Source organism: Bufo bufo, chromosome 2, assembly GCF_905171765.1.
Source record: "Bufo bufo chromosome 2, aBufBuf1.1, whole genome shotgun sequence".
NCBI lineage: Eukaryota > Metazoa > Chordata > Amphibia > Anura > Bufonidae > Bufo > Bufo bufo.
The window spans coordinates 259,490,207-259,507,156 of NC_053390.1; the positions used below are offsets into that span (position 1 = coordinate 259,490,207).

Here is a 16,950-nt window from a genome sequence, read left to right on the forward strand (position 1 = left end):
ACTAATTCTTGCTGGTATAACTCATAATATGCAAGTAGATAAAGATTTTTAGAATAACAACTTTTAGTTTAATTAGGTTGATTCTGTATTCATAGGTTTGTAGAAGTTAGGATTAAGGTATTTTTCTCAACTCTGTTCATGTTATAACATTTTTGCTGTGAAGAAGAGGCATGTGATCTCTGCTGAGTCAAATTCAGTTTTGAGAACTGCAAAAGTAAACCAAGCATCTGTGATAATATCTTGTAGGCCGAGAAACTGCCCAATAATCTTACAAAAACCTCTGGAAGAGCATGACATTGTGAATGGATTAATGGAATTTATATACCAAAAAAATTACACATATAGAAACATAGAATGTGTCGGCAGATAAGAACCATTTGGCCCATCTAATCTGCCCAATATACTGAATACTATGGATAGCCCCTGGCCCTATCTTATATGAAGGATGGCCTTATGCCTATCGCATGCATGCTTAAACTCCTTCTCTGTATTTGCAGCTACCACTTCTACAGGAAGGCTATTCCATGCATCCACTACTCTCTCAGTAAAGTAATACTTCCTGATATTACTTTTAAACCTTTGCCCCTCTAATTTAAAACTATGTCCTCTTGTAGCAGTTTTTCTTCTTTTAAATATTCTCTCCTCTTTTACCTTGTTGATTCCCTTTATGTATTTAAAAGTTTCTATCATATCCCCTCTGTCTCATCTTTCTTCCAAGCTATACATGTTAAGGTCCTTTAAAGAGGACCTTTCGCTAGAATAAAAAATCTAAACTAAGCATACAGACATGGAGAGCGGCGCCCAGGGATCTCCCTGCACTTGCTATTATCCCTGGGCGCTGCTCCGTTCTCCCGGTATAGGCTCCGGTATCTTCATATTTTCGGCTCAACTGGGTGGAGCCTGCCGGCGTCTCCTTCTCCCAGGCTGTAGCGCTGGCCAAAAGTATAGTAAGTGCAGGGAGATCCCTGGGCGCTGCTCTCCATGTCTGTATGCTTAGTTTAGATTTTTTTATTCTAGTGAAAGGTCCTCTTTAATCTTTCCTGGTAAGTTTTATCCTGCAATCCATGTACTAGTTTAGTAGCTCTTCTCTGAACTCTCTCCAAAGTATCAATATCCTTCTGGAGATATGGTTTCCAGTACTGCGCACAATACTCCAAATGAGGTCTCACTAGTGCTCTGTAGAGCGGCATGAGCACCTCCCTCTTCCTACTGGTAATGCCTCTCCCTATACATCCAAGCATTCTGCTAGCATTTCCTGCTGCTCTATGACATTGTCTGCCTACCTTTAAGTCTTCTGAAATAATGACCCCTAAATCCCTTTCCTCAGATACTGAGGTTAGGACTGTATCACTGATTTTATATTCTGCTCTTGGGTTTTTACGCCCCAGGTGCATTATCTTGCACTTATCAACATAAAATTTTAGTTGCCAGATTTTTGACTATTCCTCTAGTTTTCTTAAATCCTTTTCCATTTGGTGTATTCCTCCAGGAACATCAACCCTGTTACAAATCTTTGTGTCATCAGCAAAAAGACACACCTTACCATCGAGGTCTTCTGCAATTTCGCCGATAAAGATATTGAACAATATGGATCCCAGAACAGATCCCTGAGGTACCCCACTGGTAACAAGACCTTGGTCTGAATATACTCCATTGACTACAACCCTCTGTTGCCTGTCCCTCAGCCACTGCCTAATCCATTCAACAATATGGGAGTCCACGTACAGCCTTATTCTACATAATTAAAAAAACTAATCTTTATTTCATGATGGAATAACTTTTAAATGGTAATATATATAAAAAAATCTGATTTAAATAAAAAAAATCGGATTTTTTAATATATTTTTTTAAATCATAGATTTTTATCCACCCTGTTTTGTAGTCGCTTATTATTTACAGTACCTACAGCAGATCCCCATTATTACATGTGTAACTTAAAGACGTTATCCAGGAATTGATCAGGAGAGGTCATCATTACCACATCGGCAGGGGGTCTGAGCCCCAGCACCCCTGCTGATCAGCTGTTTCAGTGAGCTGCCATCCTCACCAGAGCTCTTGGCAGCTTTCCAAGCACAGTGCTGTACATTGTATAGAGGCTGTGCTTCGTATTGCAGCTCAGCCCCATTGACTTGAATGGGGCTGAGTTGCAACTAGGCCATGACCGATGTACGGTGACCTCACATGGCCTATGAGCAGGGCTCATGGAGCATTGGCCTCTTCTAACAGCTGATCGTCGGGGGTCCCGGGTGTTGCCATGTGACGTTATATAGAATTCGCATTATTCCCTCCACTTACCCTTCTTGTGAACCCCCATTTTTTTTTAAGAGTCACAACGTATTGCAATTGTATTTGAAATGTGAATTCTATATGGGTTGCTGACATTTTTGGAATATTCTATTTTACTCAATGAAAAGTTATGACAAAAAAAAGAAAAAAAACAAGCTCTGCTATTTCTGACTTCATTGTTCGTGTGGGAAGTGTTATCAGTGATTGATGGCATTCTCTGTGTAAAGGCTTTATTAGACTGTGCGATCATATAGGCGATTGTCGGGAAGGAAGTTATCCTTCCTGGCAATGGCCTGCTCGCTAATACATGCAGCTATCTCCTCCATAGTATGGGGAGGAGCGATCACTAATCACATCGCTGGTCCCCATCCTGACTAGTTGATTGCGAACAGCAGATCTGCCACCGGCAAACAATGATTTTTAAGCCAGTTTAAAAATCTGAATTGCCCAATAAACAAGCATTTGCTCGTTCATCGGGTAATCGGTGGCAGTATTATACTGGCAGATCATCGCTAATGAACGTTACTATGAACTCTCGTTATCGATTTGGCAGATTATCTGACAGTGTAATACAGCCTTTAGTGTGTATACAGAGATAGCTGTGAGTCACCGATAGTTTTACACGGGGATGTGTTATCAGTGATAGCGTTCTCTGTGTAAGTGTGTATACATACTTAGGCCTCATGTACACGGCCGTTGTTTTGGTCAGCATCCGAGCCGCAATTTTGGCGGCTCGGAATGCGGACCCATTCACTTCAATGGGGCCGCAAAAGATGCGGACAGCACTCCGTGTGCTGTCCGCATCCGTTGCTCCGTTCCGTGGCTCCGCAAAAAAAATATAACATGTCCTATTCTTGTCCGCGCTTTGCTGACAAGATTAGGCATTTATATTAAAGGCTGTCCGTGCCGTTCCGCAAATTGCGGAATACACATGGACGCCATCCGTGTTTTGCGGATCTGCAATTTGCGGACCGCAAAAGACACAACGGTCGTGTGCATGTAGCCTTACCCTGATAACATTGATCACAACTCCTCGTGTGAAATCAAAAATAGCAGAGATTCAAATATGTAGATTAGACGTTTTACTGAATCTGTTCCCATAAAACTATAGTAGTCCCTCAAGTTACAATATAAATTAGTTCCAGGGTGGCCATTGTAGGTTGAAAGCATTGTAATTTGAGTCCATATCTCTATGGAAAACTGTTAATTGGTTCCAAAGCCCCAAAATGTCATCCCAAGATAAGAAAAAAAATGCAGATAAGTAAGAAATAATGCAAGTCCTTACTTATAGCAGTCAAGAATAGATGCTGGAAGCTGTAAATCACTTTCCATGATGAGGACAGAAGCTTCTTCAGGGTCCTGTATTGCACACAGTGTACCAGAAAATAAAGTGGAGCCATGCTTCCATGATATCCAAAAGAGGAGCTGATCCTGACATGGACAGTGGGCAGTACAAGACATGTAGTACCGCACTGTACTGTAGATGCGCTAATAAACAACCAATACAGGGGTTTTACCAGTGAAATGGTCATGTTGATTGGTTAGATCCAAGTCTGAGGCATTGGATGTTGAGTCTAGTTTAGGGTACTTTCACACTAGCGTTTTTCTTTTCCGGCGCTGAGTTCCGTCCTAGGGGCTCAAATCCGGAGAAGAACTGATCAGTTTTATCCTAATGCATTCTGAATGGAGAGTAATCCGTTCAGGATGTCTTCAGTTCAGTCTTTTTGACTGATCAGGCTTTTCAGAAAAACGTAGCATGTTGAATTTTTACCTCCGGCCAAAAATCCTGAACACTTTGACTGAACGCTGGATCCGGCCTTTTTCCCATTGACTTGCATTAACGCTGGATCCGGCGCCGTGTGTTCCGTCAAACCGGATCCGGCTTTTGCATGTTAAACCCGAAAAATGTGAAAAAAAAGTTAAAGTCCATAAATGGCGGATCCATTTTTTCCAATGCATTTTTTCATTGTGATCAAAATCCTGATCAGGATTCAAATGTAATCCGTTTTCACACGTTTTTCCGGATCCGGCGGGCAGTTCCGGTGTCGGAATTGAACGCCGGATTTAAACAACGCTAGTGTGAAAGTAGCCTTAGGGCTCTTTCACACTTGCGTTGTTCTGTTCCGTCGTCGGGGCTCTATGCCGGAAGAATCCTGATCAGGATTATCCCCATGCATTCTGAATGGAGAGAAATCCGTTCAGGATGCATCAGGATGTCTTCAGTTCCGGAACGGAACGTTTTTTGGCCGGAGAAAATACTGCAGCATGCTGCGCTTTTTGCTCCGGTCAAAAATCCTGAACACTTGCCGCAAGGCCGGATCCGGAATTAATGCCCATTGAAAGGCATTAATCCGGATCCGGCCTTAAGCTAAACGTCGTTTCGGCGCATTACCGGATCCGACGTTTAGCTTTTTCTGAATGGTTACCATGGCTGCCAGGACACTAAAGTCCTGTTTGCCATGGTAAAGTGTAGTGGGGAGCGGGGGAGCAGTATACTTGCCGTCCGTGCGGCTCCCGGGGCGCTTCAGAGTGACGTCAGGGCGCCCCACGCGCATAGATGACGTGATCGCATGGGGCGCCCTGACGTCATTCTGGAGTGCCCCGGGAGCCGCACGGACGGAAAGTATACTGCTCCCCCGCTCCCCACTACTACTATGGCAACCAGGACTTTAATAGCGTCCTGGGTGCCATAGTAACACTGAACGCATTTTGAAGACGGATCCATCTTCAAATGCTTTCCGTTCACTTGCGACTTGCGGTGTTACGGATCCGGCGGGCACTTCCGGCAAATGGAGTACACGACGGATCCGGACAACGCAAGTGTAAAAGAGACTTTAGATTTACGATTGCCCAGGAAAGATCATTTTATTTTGAAAATATTCTATCCTGAAGCCATTGTATCTTCAGGGACCAATTGTACATCAATCTGCTCAGCTCTTCTTTCTCTATAACATGCTGCCTGTAGATTGCATTGCATTTCATGGGGACAGGTCCTCTTTAAGGTCCTTTTACACTTGCCGATAATCTGCCTGTGTAAAAGATGCCGTTTGATCACCGGATGAATGAGCAAATGATCGTTCAGTGGGTGATCATGTCTTTCACCCGGCACCTAAAATCATTGTTTCTGTGCAGCAGATTATGCTGGGGACAAGCTGTACTGATGGCTTGTCCCCATACAGAGGAGGTGAATGCTGCATGGAAATGTAGCCCTCACCTCTGCTAATGCTCAAGCAATTACTGTCCTCTCCTCAGGTAATGTGCTACCACAGTGCCACCAGTTACCTTGCCCACATAGTTTCTCCAAAATGTAGTCGCGTCCCCTTAATACTTCCGTTCACTGCATGTGGTAGTGCCTTTACCCTATAGTGCCCCCACAGTGGGTACTGCTCACCTCCACCATGCTTCTGTGCTGCACCTTGTGGATCTGGATGCTATCAGTGACCGGTTGAAGCGGTGACTGGATTGGAATTTGTCTGCATTTAGAAGTATTTGTATAGTCTAATAAATGGCCATAATATGTATAGGCACAAAAAGTAGAGCTTGTTTTTCATGAAAAATCCTATTTTACTGGTGTATCCCTGCTCTTGCATGGTGATGCTTTCTATAGGTACATGTTGCATGAATGAAGTATTTGAAATGACTGGAAGATATTAGAAGTTATGTAGAAGTTTCAGTCTGACACACTTGTAATACTGCTGCCGTGTTGTATTGATGCGCTTGCGCTGGTTTGTCACATGTCGCTGATTTAATTTGACACCTGAATATATCAAGGCCTTCTTCAGTGCGTAGGTGGAAATAAATATATAATTGTGTGGCTTTGCGTTTCCTCATTGGATGCGGGATTTACACACATATACACACACACATAGTGTCAGTGCATACAAGTATTTACTGTTTTCTTTCCTCTTGATCCTTACAGAGCTAATTTTAGGCTTGCGTTCCAGTGGGTGTCAAATTAGTGTAGAAGGCAGTGGTGGAGAGTGGCCTCATTGTAATGTAAATGGCCCCGCTCGGCTGCCTGTGCTGCTCCTCATCCTCATTGTTCCTGCTCACTGTGCAAAAATGAGCTGCTGCATTCCACGGCCTGTGTGACCCTCGAAAGAGCAAATCCGCAGACGAGGCTGTATTTTGCCGGCAGTGTCCCGAGCCGCCGTGTGGACCACCATCAAATATCTGTTGTGTAGTATTAAATAATTCCCCCCTAATTGCATTATTTAGCCAGATTCTGCAGTCTGCTCTCTTGGAAGCGTGCTGACAGTCTGTACAGCTGAATGATTGTGTCGCTCATATGAACGGTGCCACACTAATTGCACATATGTTTTATTTATTTTTAACTGCTTGCTTTGGAATACACTGGTAAAAGCCCGATGACAATCTATGTGGATTGGGATATTTTTTTCCTTTCGCATATCCTATTGGCCCAGAGGAGATTTATTCTGGATCCATGGTAACAGTATTAGAACCGGGAGGATCTTCAATATCACAATGCCTCCTAAGGCGGCTGCTATCTCAGTAGCTGCCTGATGGACTGTAGAGAAGGCCAGCACATTTCTATATGAATAATGCCCCTTCACCATTCCAGCTTCCCTTGCGTTTCTGTAAAATTGAAAGGTCGGAGAGTGATCTGCCAGCCTCTGTATCCCCGCACACCCTCTGAATATTTTAGCTTGCCTCTTTGAACAGATATCGTCATCACATCAGCATGATGGTTGAATGTAATGGGCAAACGCGCTGGGCTCCGTTTTTTTTTTTTTTAAGGGGGTTGCACTGACGACGGTTGATGGCTGCTTGTTCTAGCAGGTGAAGAGATCCCGGAACTCTAGTAATCTTGGAAAGGGGTCGTTCTTGCTTGGAGGGGTTAATATGCTGTTGCTGTAATAGATTTGATAGCAGTGACTCAGTCTGCCAGTTCCTGAGAGAGCACAGGCTGCAGTGCTGGTGCAGCTAATGAAGCAGGTTCCTGGATTGTAATCCTCATTTCTCTCATTCTGACCAGCTCCTCCTCCGTTTGTTCCTACCTTAAAGTCTGACGATGACACCTCAAATTTTGACGAGCCGGAGAAGAATTTACGCGCTTTGCCCTCTTCGTGCCACTTGAGCGCTGCAGGTTTCTCGGGCGAAGGGCTTCCGTTTGTGGGGTTTTCATACATCAAGGTTCTTGGCGCATTCACCAAATCTGAGTAAGTACAACGAATGTGTGACGGTCCTGACTTGGCTGAAGAATGCAGGTTTCTGTGACCTGCAGTGCTGTTTGTATGCTATCTGCATCACACTACTCCTGCTGACATTAATACCTATCCATCTCAATGGTTTCTTCCCTTTTCTGGTGTAACGGTGCTGATGTGCATGAGATGGCTTTGCTGAAACAGCTGAGAAGTCAGTATTAAACAGCTACCTTACTTAGCATAGCTGCATCGAGTTCGATTTGAAACCGTCTAAAAATAATACTTGATTATACCCTATACAATCAGCATGACAAGATCTGTATAATGAACCTATCATGTAGCCTCCAAATCAGTTATGGCTTGTGACCTGCTCCCTTTCGAGAAGACTGCCTCATCACCGTCATTTCTGCAGGTTTTAAGGACCAGCCTTAAAGTACTTAATGTCTCCATTTTTTTTTTTCATTAGTAAAATATGAATGCTGTCGTCAAACTTTATATAGAAAGGGTGGATCCCCTGTTTCAAAGTGTGACCCCGGTAAACATGTCGGGAGGAAGCGGAGAGGTAGTAGTAGATATGCTTTCATTCTTGGTACTCCTGATGGTTGTCAGACACCTTTTTGAGGATGAAGGAACAACAGGCTTTTTCTGAAGAGTGTTTGATATTCCACACAAGCAATGTATCTGCATAGTTCCTGCAGCAGTGCAAGTGTGGTGGCACATCTACATTAGTAGCAGGACTTTAATAACCTGCCCACCACCGTTATGCAATCGCTGTTTATGTATGCCTGAGCTTCAGTCTAAGTTACTCTTCTATTTTGAGAGGAGTCAAGGAGATGGATGGCACAGATTTTTCCTCCCTGACCCAATATCTGAAGCATATGCGAAGCGAATGTACTTGTATAATGGTATGGAATGATATTTTGTCACAAAATATATTGTGCCGTTTCAAGGGCAGACAAAAATATACTGGCTGATCCATCTCCATAGTCAGGAAACAGCAGGAATAATATGGAAATGCTAAGGAAGAAGAGGAAATATGTCTACAGTGATATGCACAGACCCTTAGGTCCATAGTATTGGATTTTGTGGAGTTTCCTTGGCCTGATCTGTTCCAACGTTGGGAATTGCTTCCAAGTATTTGTACTGTGATTATTCACAGTTGTCGTTTGGACTCATTTGTTACCTCTGCTGTTTGTCTTGTATGCTTATTAAGAGCAATGGTTTTGGCTTTATTATAAAATCATAAACAATTTACCAAGACTGAACTATTAATATTGAGTTTAATATTTTGGGGTAGGCCGATGCTGTAGAAGACTTTTCCAGACCAGAATTTGAGGAATTGAATAATTTTGTATGATTATTATTATTATGATTTTCATAGATCATAACCCAGGTTTACAGCTTTTAAGGTTTGAAGACTTTTCTCTACTAGGCCATGGCAGTTAGAAATCCTAATTTCAGATGTAGCTAGAAGCATAAGTTCAGCAATGGACAAGTGGTCATATATTTAGCAAACATGATAATTTCCATGATCTTACTTCGCTACATAAGTCACATCCGTTTTTTACCCCCAAAGCTACCCAATCTGTATGATATTGAAAAAAATAGAAATGCCCCTTGCACGTCTAGCTCCCTCTAGTGGGCACCGGATTTAATACCAGTCAAGTGATGAACAGGCCCTTTTTTCATTCTTTGATTAGGTAATAAATTCCCTTCTTCCAAGAAAGAGGACATTGATTTGGTGATTCATTACTTCTTGTGCTGTGAGACCCAGGTGGGAGTGTCTCGGTAGTCATGTAACAGGAAGCACTTTAAAATCTATGAACATTGATGTCATTGATGTATGGGTATTCGATTCATAGCATAGATTCGGGCTTGGGGGTTGACAAACTTTTCACCTCATGCATACTGCTGGGTATGGTGTTTTTTTTTTGTTCTCTGCACTTGATGTACTAGGTAGGAGGAAGATGGTATAAATTATTCTAGTTTCATCTGAAGGCCCATGTGCTTCTCTGATGTCATGATGACCACGATTCGTGCATCCCAAGACATGAGTAATTTATGGAGGATGATGCCGGCAGTGATTGCGTTTTGTCATTTCTATGTGCTGCAGACGATTGCTGGAGGTGTAGGAGTGGTAGTTGGTAAGGGAATGATCGTGCTTATGTTAGCAGGAAATGCGTTGCTTAATGGATTTAGGATATGGTGTTAGATGAGAAGACTGGTTAGAAGCTATTCTTGCCAAAGAGTTGACATTCATTTAGATATTTGGTTTGTGGATAGCATTAGATATGAAACATTATTTTGTGTTGTCTTTTTGCCACATTTCTATAATTTTTTTAAATTTTTTTTTAGGTCCATTGTGTCTGGCTTGGACTCTCCAGCCAAGACAAGCTCCATGGAGAAGAAGTTATTTCACAAGAGCAAAGAGCTGCAGGAAACACAGGACAAATGCCACAAGGTACTTAACTCAACACTTGGCCTCCCTGTTTGCAGCAGAAATTTACAGCCAATGCGTTCCTGCTGGGGATCAAGAGATTGGTTTTATCTTTTGGGTCAGAGAGCACTTGAGCAACAAGCGTTTGTCTTAAAGATGTTCTTACAGATTAACAGTCCGTTTAGCTTTACAAGTCTCAACTGACTACACTGGATCTCCCACCTTAAACCAAGTGTAGGAAAGAAGCGTCTTATGTGGGAGACGAGGACAGCTGACCACATCATCGGATATGACATCTAATACTTATGAGATGTTTTCAGAAAGATAGACCTTCCTTCTATACGTGTAGAAATCGTTTTGTGTTACCCTTTGTGTGCAACCAATGATCTTGGGTCAAAGAAAATGGCTGGAATGTGATTATCCCCTGTACTGGACACTTTCTGAAGGACTTATATGGTTTATTTACAATATATATGATGAAGACGAGGCAAACCGTCTTCTCATCAGAGCTGGATTTGGGATAATACTGAAGGGACATAAGCAGGTGAAAAATAAAAAAATGACTATCTTACTGGAAAGCTGTGTGCTGTGGGCATTTTCATCGGACTGTGTGTAAATGTGAGCAGCCAGCCTGTGGATGACTTTGTGAGCCCACCGTTAGAAGAAGTGAGCGCGCTGTGACTTCTAATGTTCACTAGTTGCAGCGTTTTTTTTAATTTTTTTTATGGATTTCCCTACCGTGAACTATATAAATCCTTTGCATTTTATGTATGTTACAGATGGAGCAAGAAATGACTCGACTACATCGTCGTGTGTCTGAGGTGGAGGCTGTACTCAGCCAAAAAGAAGTTGAATTAAAAGCATCTGAATCGCAGAGATCTCTACTGGAGCAAGACCTGGCAACCTACATCACAGAATGCAGCGTGAGCATCAAATCCTACACTCCCTTAGGAATAATGTCCATTCTGTTGGAAGATTGTATACATTGATCCGTCCAACTTGCTGTTTTGCAGGGAATCCAGGGGGTAGTTTTCTGAAAGACTTGTCGTTCAGCAACAACTTATGTTAAAATGACAAATCGCAGATTGAGCTCTGCCATGATTTGTGGCCCTACTCTGCTCTTTCATTGATGAGTTGCAGATCTGTTTTTCAGCATGAGTGATTTTTTAAAGATAACACTAATCAATGATATAAAAAAATATAAAAAAATCTGACATGGCAGATCAACTTTCCAAATATATCTGCCACTGGTCGTCATCTGTCACACTTGGCTTTGGTCATGACAAGACACTGGGGGAGATATTCTAAGATTGGTGTTACAGACGCCAGTCTTAGTTTAAAGTCCGTCGGTGCAAAATGCACCAAATTTATTAAGAGGCACACGCCTCTTAATACGTATATTAGACTTTCAAATGAGCACCAACTTTGAGCTGGAGTAGATTTGAACCATTGCTTAAGCCAGTTTCTGGGGTAAATGATAGTAAATCTGGTGGGCTGCAGGAGTGCTGTTCATTGTTCACATGACCACAGCAGCATATTACAGACCTCAGGGGTACTGTGTGCATGAATGGCATGAGACTACTGAGGCCAGTGACTGGCTGCCGCAGTCATGTGAAAGATGAACAGCATGTGACTGCTTAAGGCCCAAAGGGGACTGGAGCGCTGGCGCAGGAACGGTCCTTTGAAACAATTGGCAGACAGCTCCAATTCCTTGATTGATGGGTATCACTTTATGCACATTCATATTGTAAAAGCAGTGATTTGTGAATTAGGACCACCCACTGGACTCCTAATCATAAGAGGAGCAGGCATTTCAATCAATAAGTCACATGTTATACTGAATATTTTCCTATAAAACTGCATCAATCTGCTCAGCTCCTCCTGCTCTATAGCACTCTATCTAATCAGTGCTGCTATTTTCAGTCTATTCAGGTACACCCCCCCTAACTGGTTACCTCCCCTCTGTACCCTTACTGAAGGCTAATATCAATTCATTCATGGCTTATAGTGCAAATAATACAGGAATGGCACAACATAGAGCCATAAGAATAGATGCTCCAGAATTGTTAGTACGTGGGGAATGCATGGAGCTATTAAAATAGGCATGTCAGGAGTGTGGAAAGGTCCTCTTTAAAGAGGTATTCCGGTTACATTTAAAATCGCTGGTGGTGCTACCGCTGGGACCCCCACCAATCACAAGAATGAAGGTCCTGTACCCCTTGCAGCCCCCTGAAATGAACGGAGCAGCTGGTTGGGTATGTGTGCGACCTCTCCAGTCATTTCTATAGAAATTCCAGAGATTGCTAGAAGCATCAGGTAGCCACAGCACCCCTCCTGATCTCAACTGTATGGCCTTCCTCAGGACGGCAGTATTTTGTGCAGTAATGTGTTATTTGGCTCTGCTGGGGCAGTATTTTGTGCAGTAATGTGTTATTTGGCTTTGCTGGGGCAGTATTTTGTGCAGTAATGTGTTATTTGGCTCTGCTGGGGCAGCATTGTTGCTTCACTAATGTATTGCTGTCCCCACCTGCTTGTGTGGCTCCGTCTTCTGTCAATTTGGACCCGCCTACAACATGGGGCCACTTTTCGTTTTTTCCAGGGCCACTTTAAGTTCGCAGTCTGCTCTTGAGAACAGCTGATTGAGGGCCCATTACATCTGATAGGGGTTTTACAGTTTTTTGTAAAGAAGCATACTTATTCGGTACTATAAAGTTCTGCAACTTTCTAATTTATTGTTTCAGTTCCTGAAGATGGCTTTAGAAGATTTCTGCTTGCTGGCACAGAGTTTACAGATGGGACTATAGATATATTTTGCTGTAAAATGTTTGCAAACTTGTGTAAGAAATGTATGCAAAATAAGGCAAGAAAAGGGAAATTGAAGATAAATTTCCGTTGCAAATCTACACTGCTTCATAGTAACATAGGTCTTGGGAATGGGGAGGAATTGAAACCTAAAGTGCATTAGAAAATTGCTGAAATTTAGAGGGGTTATCCCATGGTTAATTTACAAAATGAAAATCAGACACCGTATAGTACATGACCACGTGTAACAAAGCTAGAACCAGTCCTGAACCTCACATGGATCCAGAGATCTCCACATTCATTGCTACAATTGCTCTGTTGCTTATTTCAAGCTGGCAACTTGGGTGGGGTTGGTGGGACTCCTAGGAGAGACAGTGAGAGTCCTGCTTACCCTGCCCACTCACAGCCCTCTGTGTATGCACACTGATACAGAGAGAGCTGTCAATCACTTTGTGTGGGCGGGGTAATGAGGACTGTCATTTGCTATTTATGTAGAAATTCTGTTCCAAAATCATATGAACCCTATATGTCAGACAAGCTGAGCTTGTTTACCTCTATCACAGATAGAGCAGCATAAATCATATGCTTGGTTTGTATTAAACTGACCTTTTTAAACATAAATTCTTCCCAAATAGAAACCTTTATTTTAATATTTCCATTATTTGAAAAATCTGATATTTGTAAGGGCAGAATAATAGAATACAAATCACTAAGAGTAGATGGCAATAGGGATGGTTTTGATGTCCTTCTAGAAAAAGTACATAAACATAAAAATAACTTATTTTTGGACCCTTTAAAGCTTAGCTTTTAATAAAGATATAATTAAAATCGCCCTATATACCAAGACGGATGAGATTATATATTCATTGGCAGAGATATAGCCCGACTACCACTGAACATGTGGCATCCACTAGGTAGTCAAAATTATGAAGTGTATAGATAGCTTAGATAAGGGCGATAGTAATGGCAGAAATAGGAGGCTTGGGGCAATGATATAAGTGCCAGGGAGAGAAAAGAAAAAAACTCTCCCTGTACAAGCCCTAACTAGGCCCCAACCCTAGGAGGCCCTACAAGGTAAAAACTCCCCTGGGGTAGAGGATTGATAGAAAAGATAGAGAAAAAGTACCCCTTGATAATAATTAGTTGGAAATAACACCCCGACGCGTTTCCCTCCTTCCTGGGTTCCTCAGGGAGTAGATAATAGCGGAGTACATATAGATAATGTTGGTAACATACTTTATCCAAGGGATAGTAGCTGATAACATTCAAATATAGATACCATACTTATTTAGAAGATAAGACAAGAAAGGCAGACCTTATGGTAGAAGCTGAATACATCACATGTTCCCCGCTGTTAAAGGGAAAAGATATCACAAGTGATGTGCCCCATTCAAAATCAGACTGCCTCCTGCCAGGTGCTCGATGGGGCAGGGAATAACAGAATGCTGTGTTGGCATCAAGTGATCAGCTTTTATGTTTTAATCCAGACAATATTGGTCTGTTCAGGGGCATACTAGCTATAAGGGAAATTTTCCGGTGGGACGATGCCCAGGGAGCTGCCCAAGCCCTCCTCATGGCCGCAGTCCAGGTACATAATGATCTGATGCTCTCAGCAATAAGTAAGTCCTCCCGGACTCAACTGTACGCCTGTCCTCTGGATGGTGATACAGCTGAATACTGTGGTGAGGGAGGCAGTATGATGTGCTGAATTCTGGTATTTGCTTCTGCTGAGGCAGTATATTGTGCTGCACTGTGCTATTTGGTTCTGCTGGGGTGGTATTCTGTGCTGCACTATAATATTGCTGGCCCCGCCTACTTGTGTTGCCCCGCCTTTTGTCAATTTGGACCCACCTACTACATGGGGCCACTTTTAGTTTTTTTTCCAGAAAATCTGTAGCTCCTATCCCTGTCGATCAGTATAATGGCATTTGCATAGTTTCTGCAGAGTTAATGGGAGACAGGCTGGTGTGCGTACCGGACACGGAAACAAAATCCGTTCGTGTGAATGTAGCCTAACCGTTCCTCACAGCCCTACATCCTGTCAGCACCAAGCTCCGCCCCCTCCTTTCTAGCCCTTTCTACAATGTCTGACATAGGCTGTCTGAGCATGCCCAGTGCACTCAGTCACCTATAACAATATATTCATTCTACATAGATAGACACATAACTTAAAACCAACCTCTGTTACATATCAAACAGTGGAACACAGGGTATACAAACCACACAACAGGCTGTGGTATATACCACAGACATGTCTAACCCTCTTACATGCCCTTTAAATCCTCATGCCCTATACTTTTGTGGAGCCATTCTCCTCAAAGCTCAGCACTTTGGACATCTGATCGCTCCTTCTTCCAATTTCACCCCTCATACTCATCTTCTTCTTTGCCCCATAATGAATTGAATGGATCCTACAGCCTCACTGTTCCTTCTATTATACACAGAGGTGTTTTTTTTTTTTTTTTTACGTTTTGGTTAGATTTACAGTAATCAAATCTTTAAAAGGGTTGTCTCTCTTCAGCAAATAACATTTATCATGTAGAAAAAGTTAATATAGGTCACTCACTAATGTATTGGTATGTTCCGTATTGCCTCCTTTGCTGGCTGGATTCATTTTTCCATCACATCTACACTGCTCGTTTCCATGGTTACAGACCACCCTGCAATCCAGCAGTGCAGGCCGTGCTTGCATACTATAGAAAAAAAGCATTGGCCTAAGTCTGTGATGGCTAACCTCCGGCACTGCAGCTGTGGTAAAACTACAATTCCCAAGATGCACACTTGCTTAGCTGTTTTCAGAACTCTATAGAAATGAATGCAGCATGCTGGGAGATGTAGTTTCACCACAGCTGCACTGCTGGAGGTTAGCCATCACTGGCCTATGTGCACTCCCATGGTCCCAGCCACAGAGAGGCTTACACTTTTTTCTATAGTGTGCATCCACATTGCTGGTGCTGTCAAATGCTGAGAATTTGCCTCAGAATGGCAGCGTTTCTGTTTGGTGTGGACATACCCTTACAACGGAAGGGAAGTTGTCCCACTCCCAGGGTATTGTCTACCGGATATATTTTATTGTCTATCTGGTATATCTTATGTAGTGTGGGCTGTTTCGCTTATCTCTGTTCTAACCTCAGATTTTTGGTAAATTGGTACCCACTTAAAGTCTTACAAGAAAATAGATTTTGTCTAATCTTATAGGTATGTGACAAAATACATAACAACAGACACAGTTGGTTATTGCCCCTCATCAGAGCAGAGAGTATTGGCTTAAAGGGGTTATCCGATTTCAGAAACATGCCGGGCCCCTCACAGGTAATATACTTACCCGGCTCCCTGCACCGCTCCTGGTCCCCGCACCGCCGCTGCTGCTTCTCCCTGCACACCGATGAAAACATCCGGTGTCGGGGGGAGCAGTCAATGGGAGACTGGGACGGGGACGATCCTCCCTAGCATCGCTAGTGACGCTAGGGAGACTCGTCCCTGTCCCCGTCCCCGCCTGCAATTGGCTGCTCCCCCCAACACCGGATGTTTTCATCGGTGTGCAGGGAGAAGCAGCAGCGGCTGTGCGGGGAGCCGGGTAAGTATATTACTTGTGAGGGGGCCCGGCACATGGGGGGGGAAGTTTCTGAAATTGGATAACCACTTTAACTGGGTGAGAGGAATAAGTCAGGATTTAGAAGGTATTATCTCTCCTTACGGAGAGAACCTTATAAGGGTTCTCCGGGAATTAAGAAAATGAAAATACCTAAATGTTACTTTATCATAAATATATTCCCAAATACCTTTCATAAGTTATAATGACTTGTTTTCACTAGAGAGCAATCATTAGGTGAAATAAAATGGCAGCCGTCCTATTAGTACACACCAAACCTGTGGTAAGGAGCTGCCTCATCCTCCTCACTGCTCTGCTTGTCAGGAATTATGATTCTGAATAAGGTTTAATATGATTTTCAGATGCATCTCTGTAGGAATGGAGTTCAGTGTTGTGAAGTAACTTGTCTTGCTGTGTGATTAGGACAGGTTCTGTGTGTACTAATAGGACGGCGGCCATTTTATTTCTCTGATGATTGCTCCCTAGACAAAACGAACAAATATAGCTAATGAAAGGTATTTGGCAATGTTTAGGTATTTTCATTTTCTTGATTCCCGTAGAAACCCTTTAATCGGCGTGAAGATGCTTATAGGCCATATATGTTAAAAGCGGCAAGTGCAACTGGGGCTTATAGAGAAGGGGTGTGAGTGCTGCTTCTCCCTGCCCAC

The 16,950-nt window shown here is 42.9% G+C and overlaps 1 protein-coding gene across 8 annotated transcripts in view; it reads left to right on the top strand.

Annotated features, from left to right (window-relative positions):
• The window catches only part of CIT (citron rho-interacting serine/threonine kinase), a 155,903-nt gene that overhangs the window by 43,521 nt on the left and 95,432 nt on the right, over positions 1-16,950 (top strand). For all 8 annotated transcript variants that reach the window (XM_040416520.1, XM_040416521.1, XM_040416522.1 and 5 more), the window contains exons 10-12: positions 7,283-7,466; positions 9,807-9,912; positions 10,668-10,811. In XM_040416520.1, the coding sequence (XP_040272454.1) occupies positions 7,283-7,466; positions 9,807-9,912; positions 10,668-10,811 (434 nt within the window). The remainder of the gene's footprint in view (positions 1-7,282; positions 7,467-9,806; positions 9,913-10,667; positions 10,812-16,950) is intronic.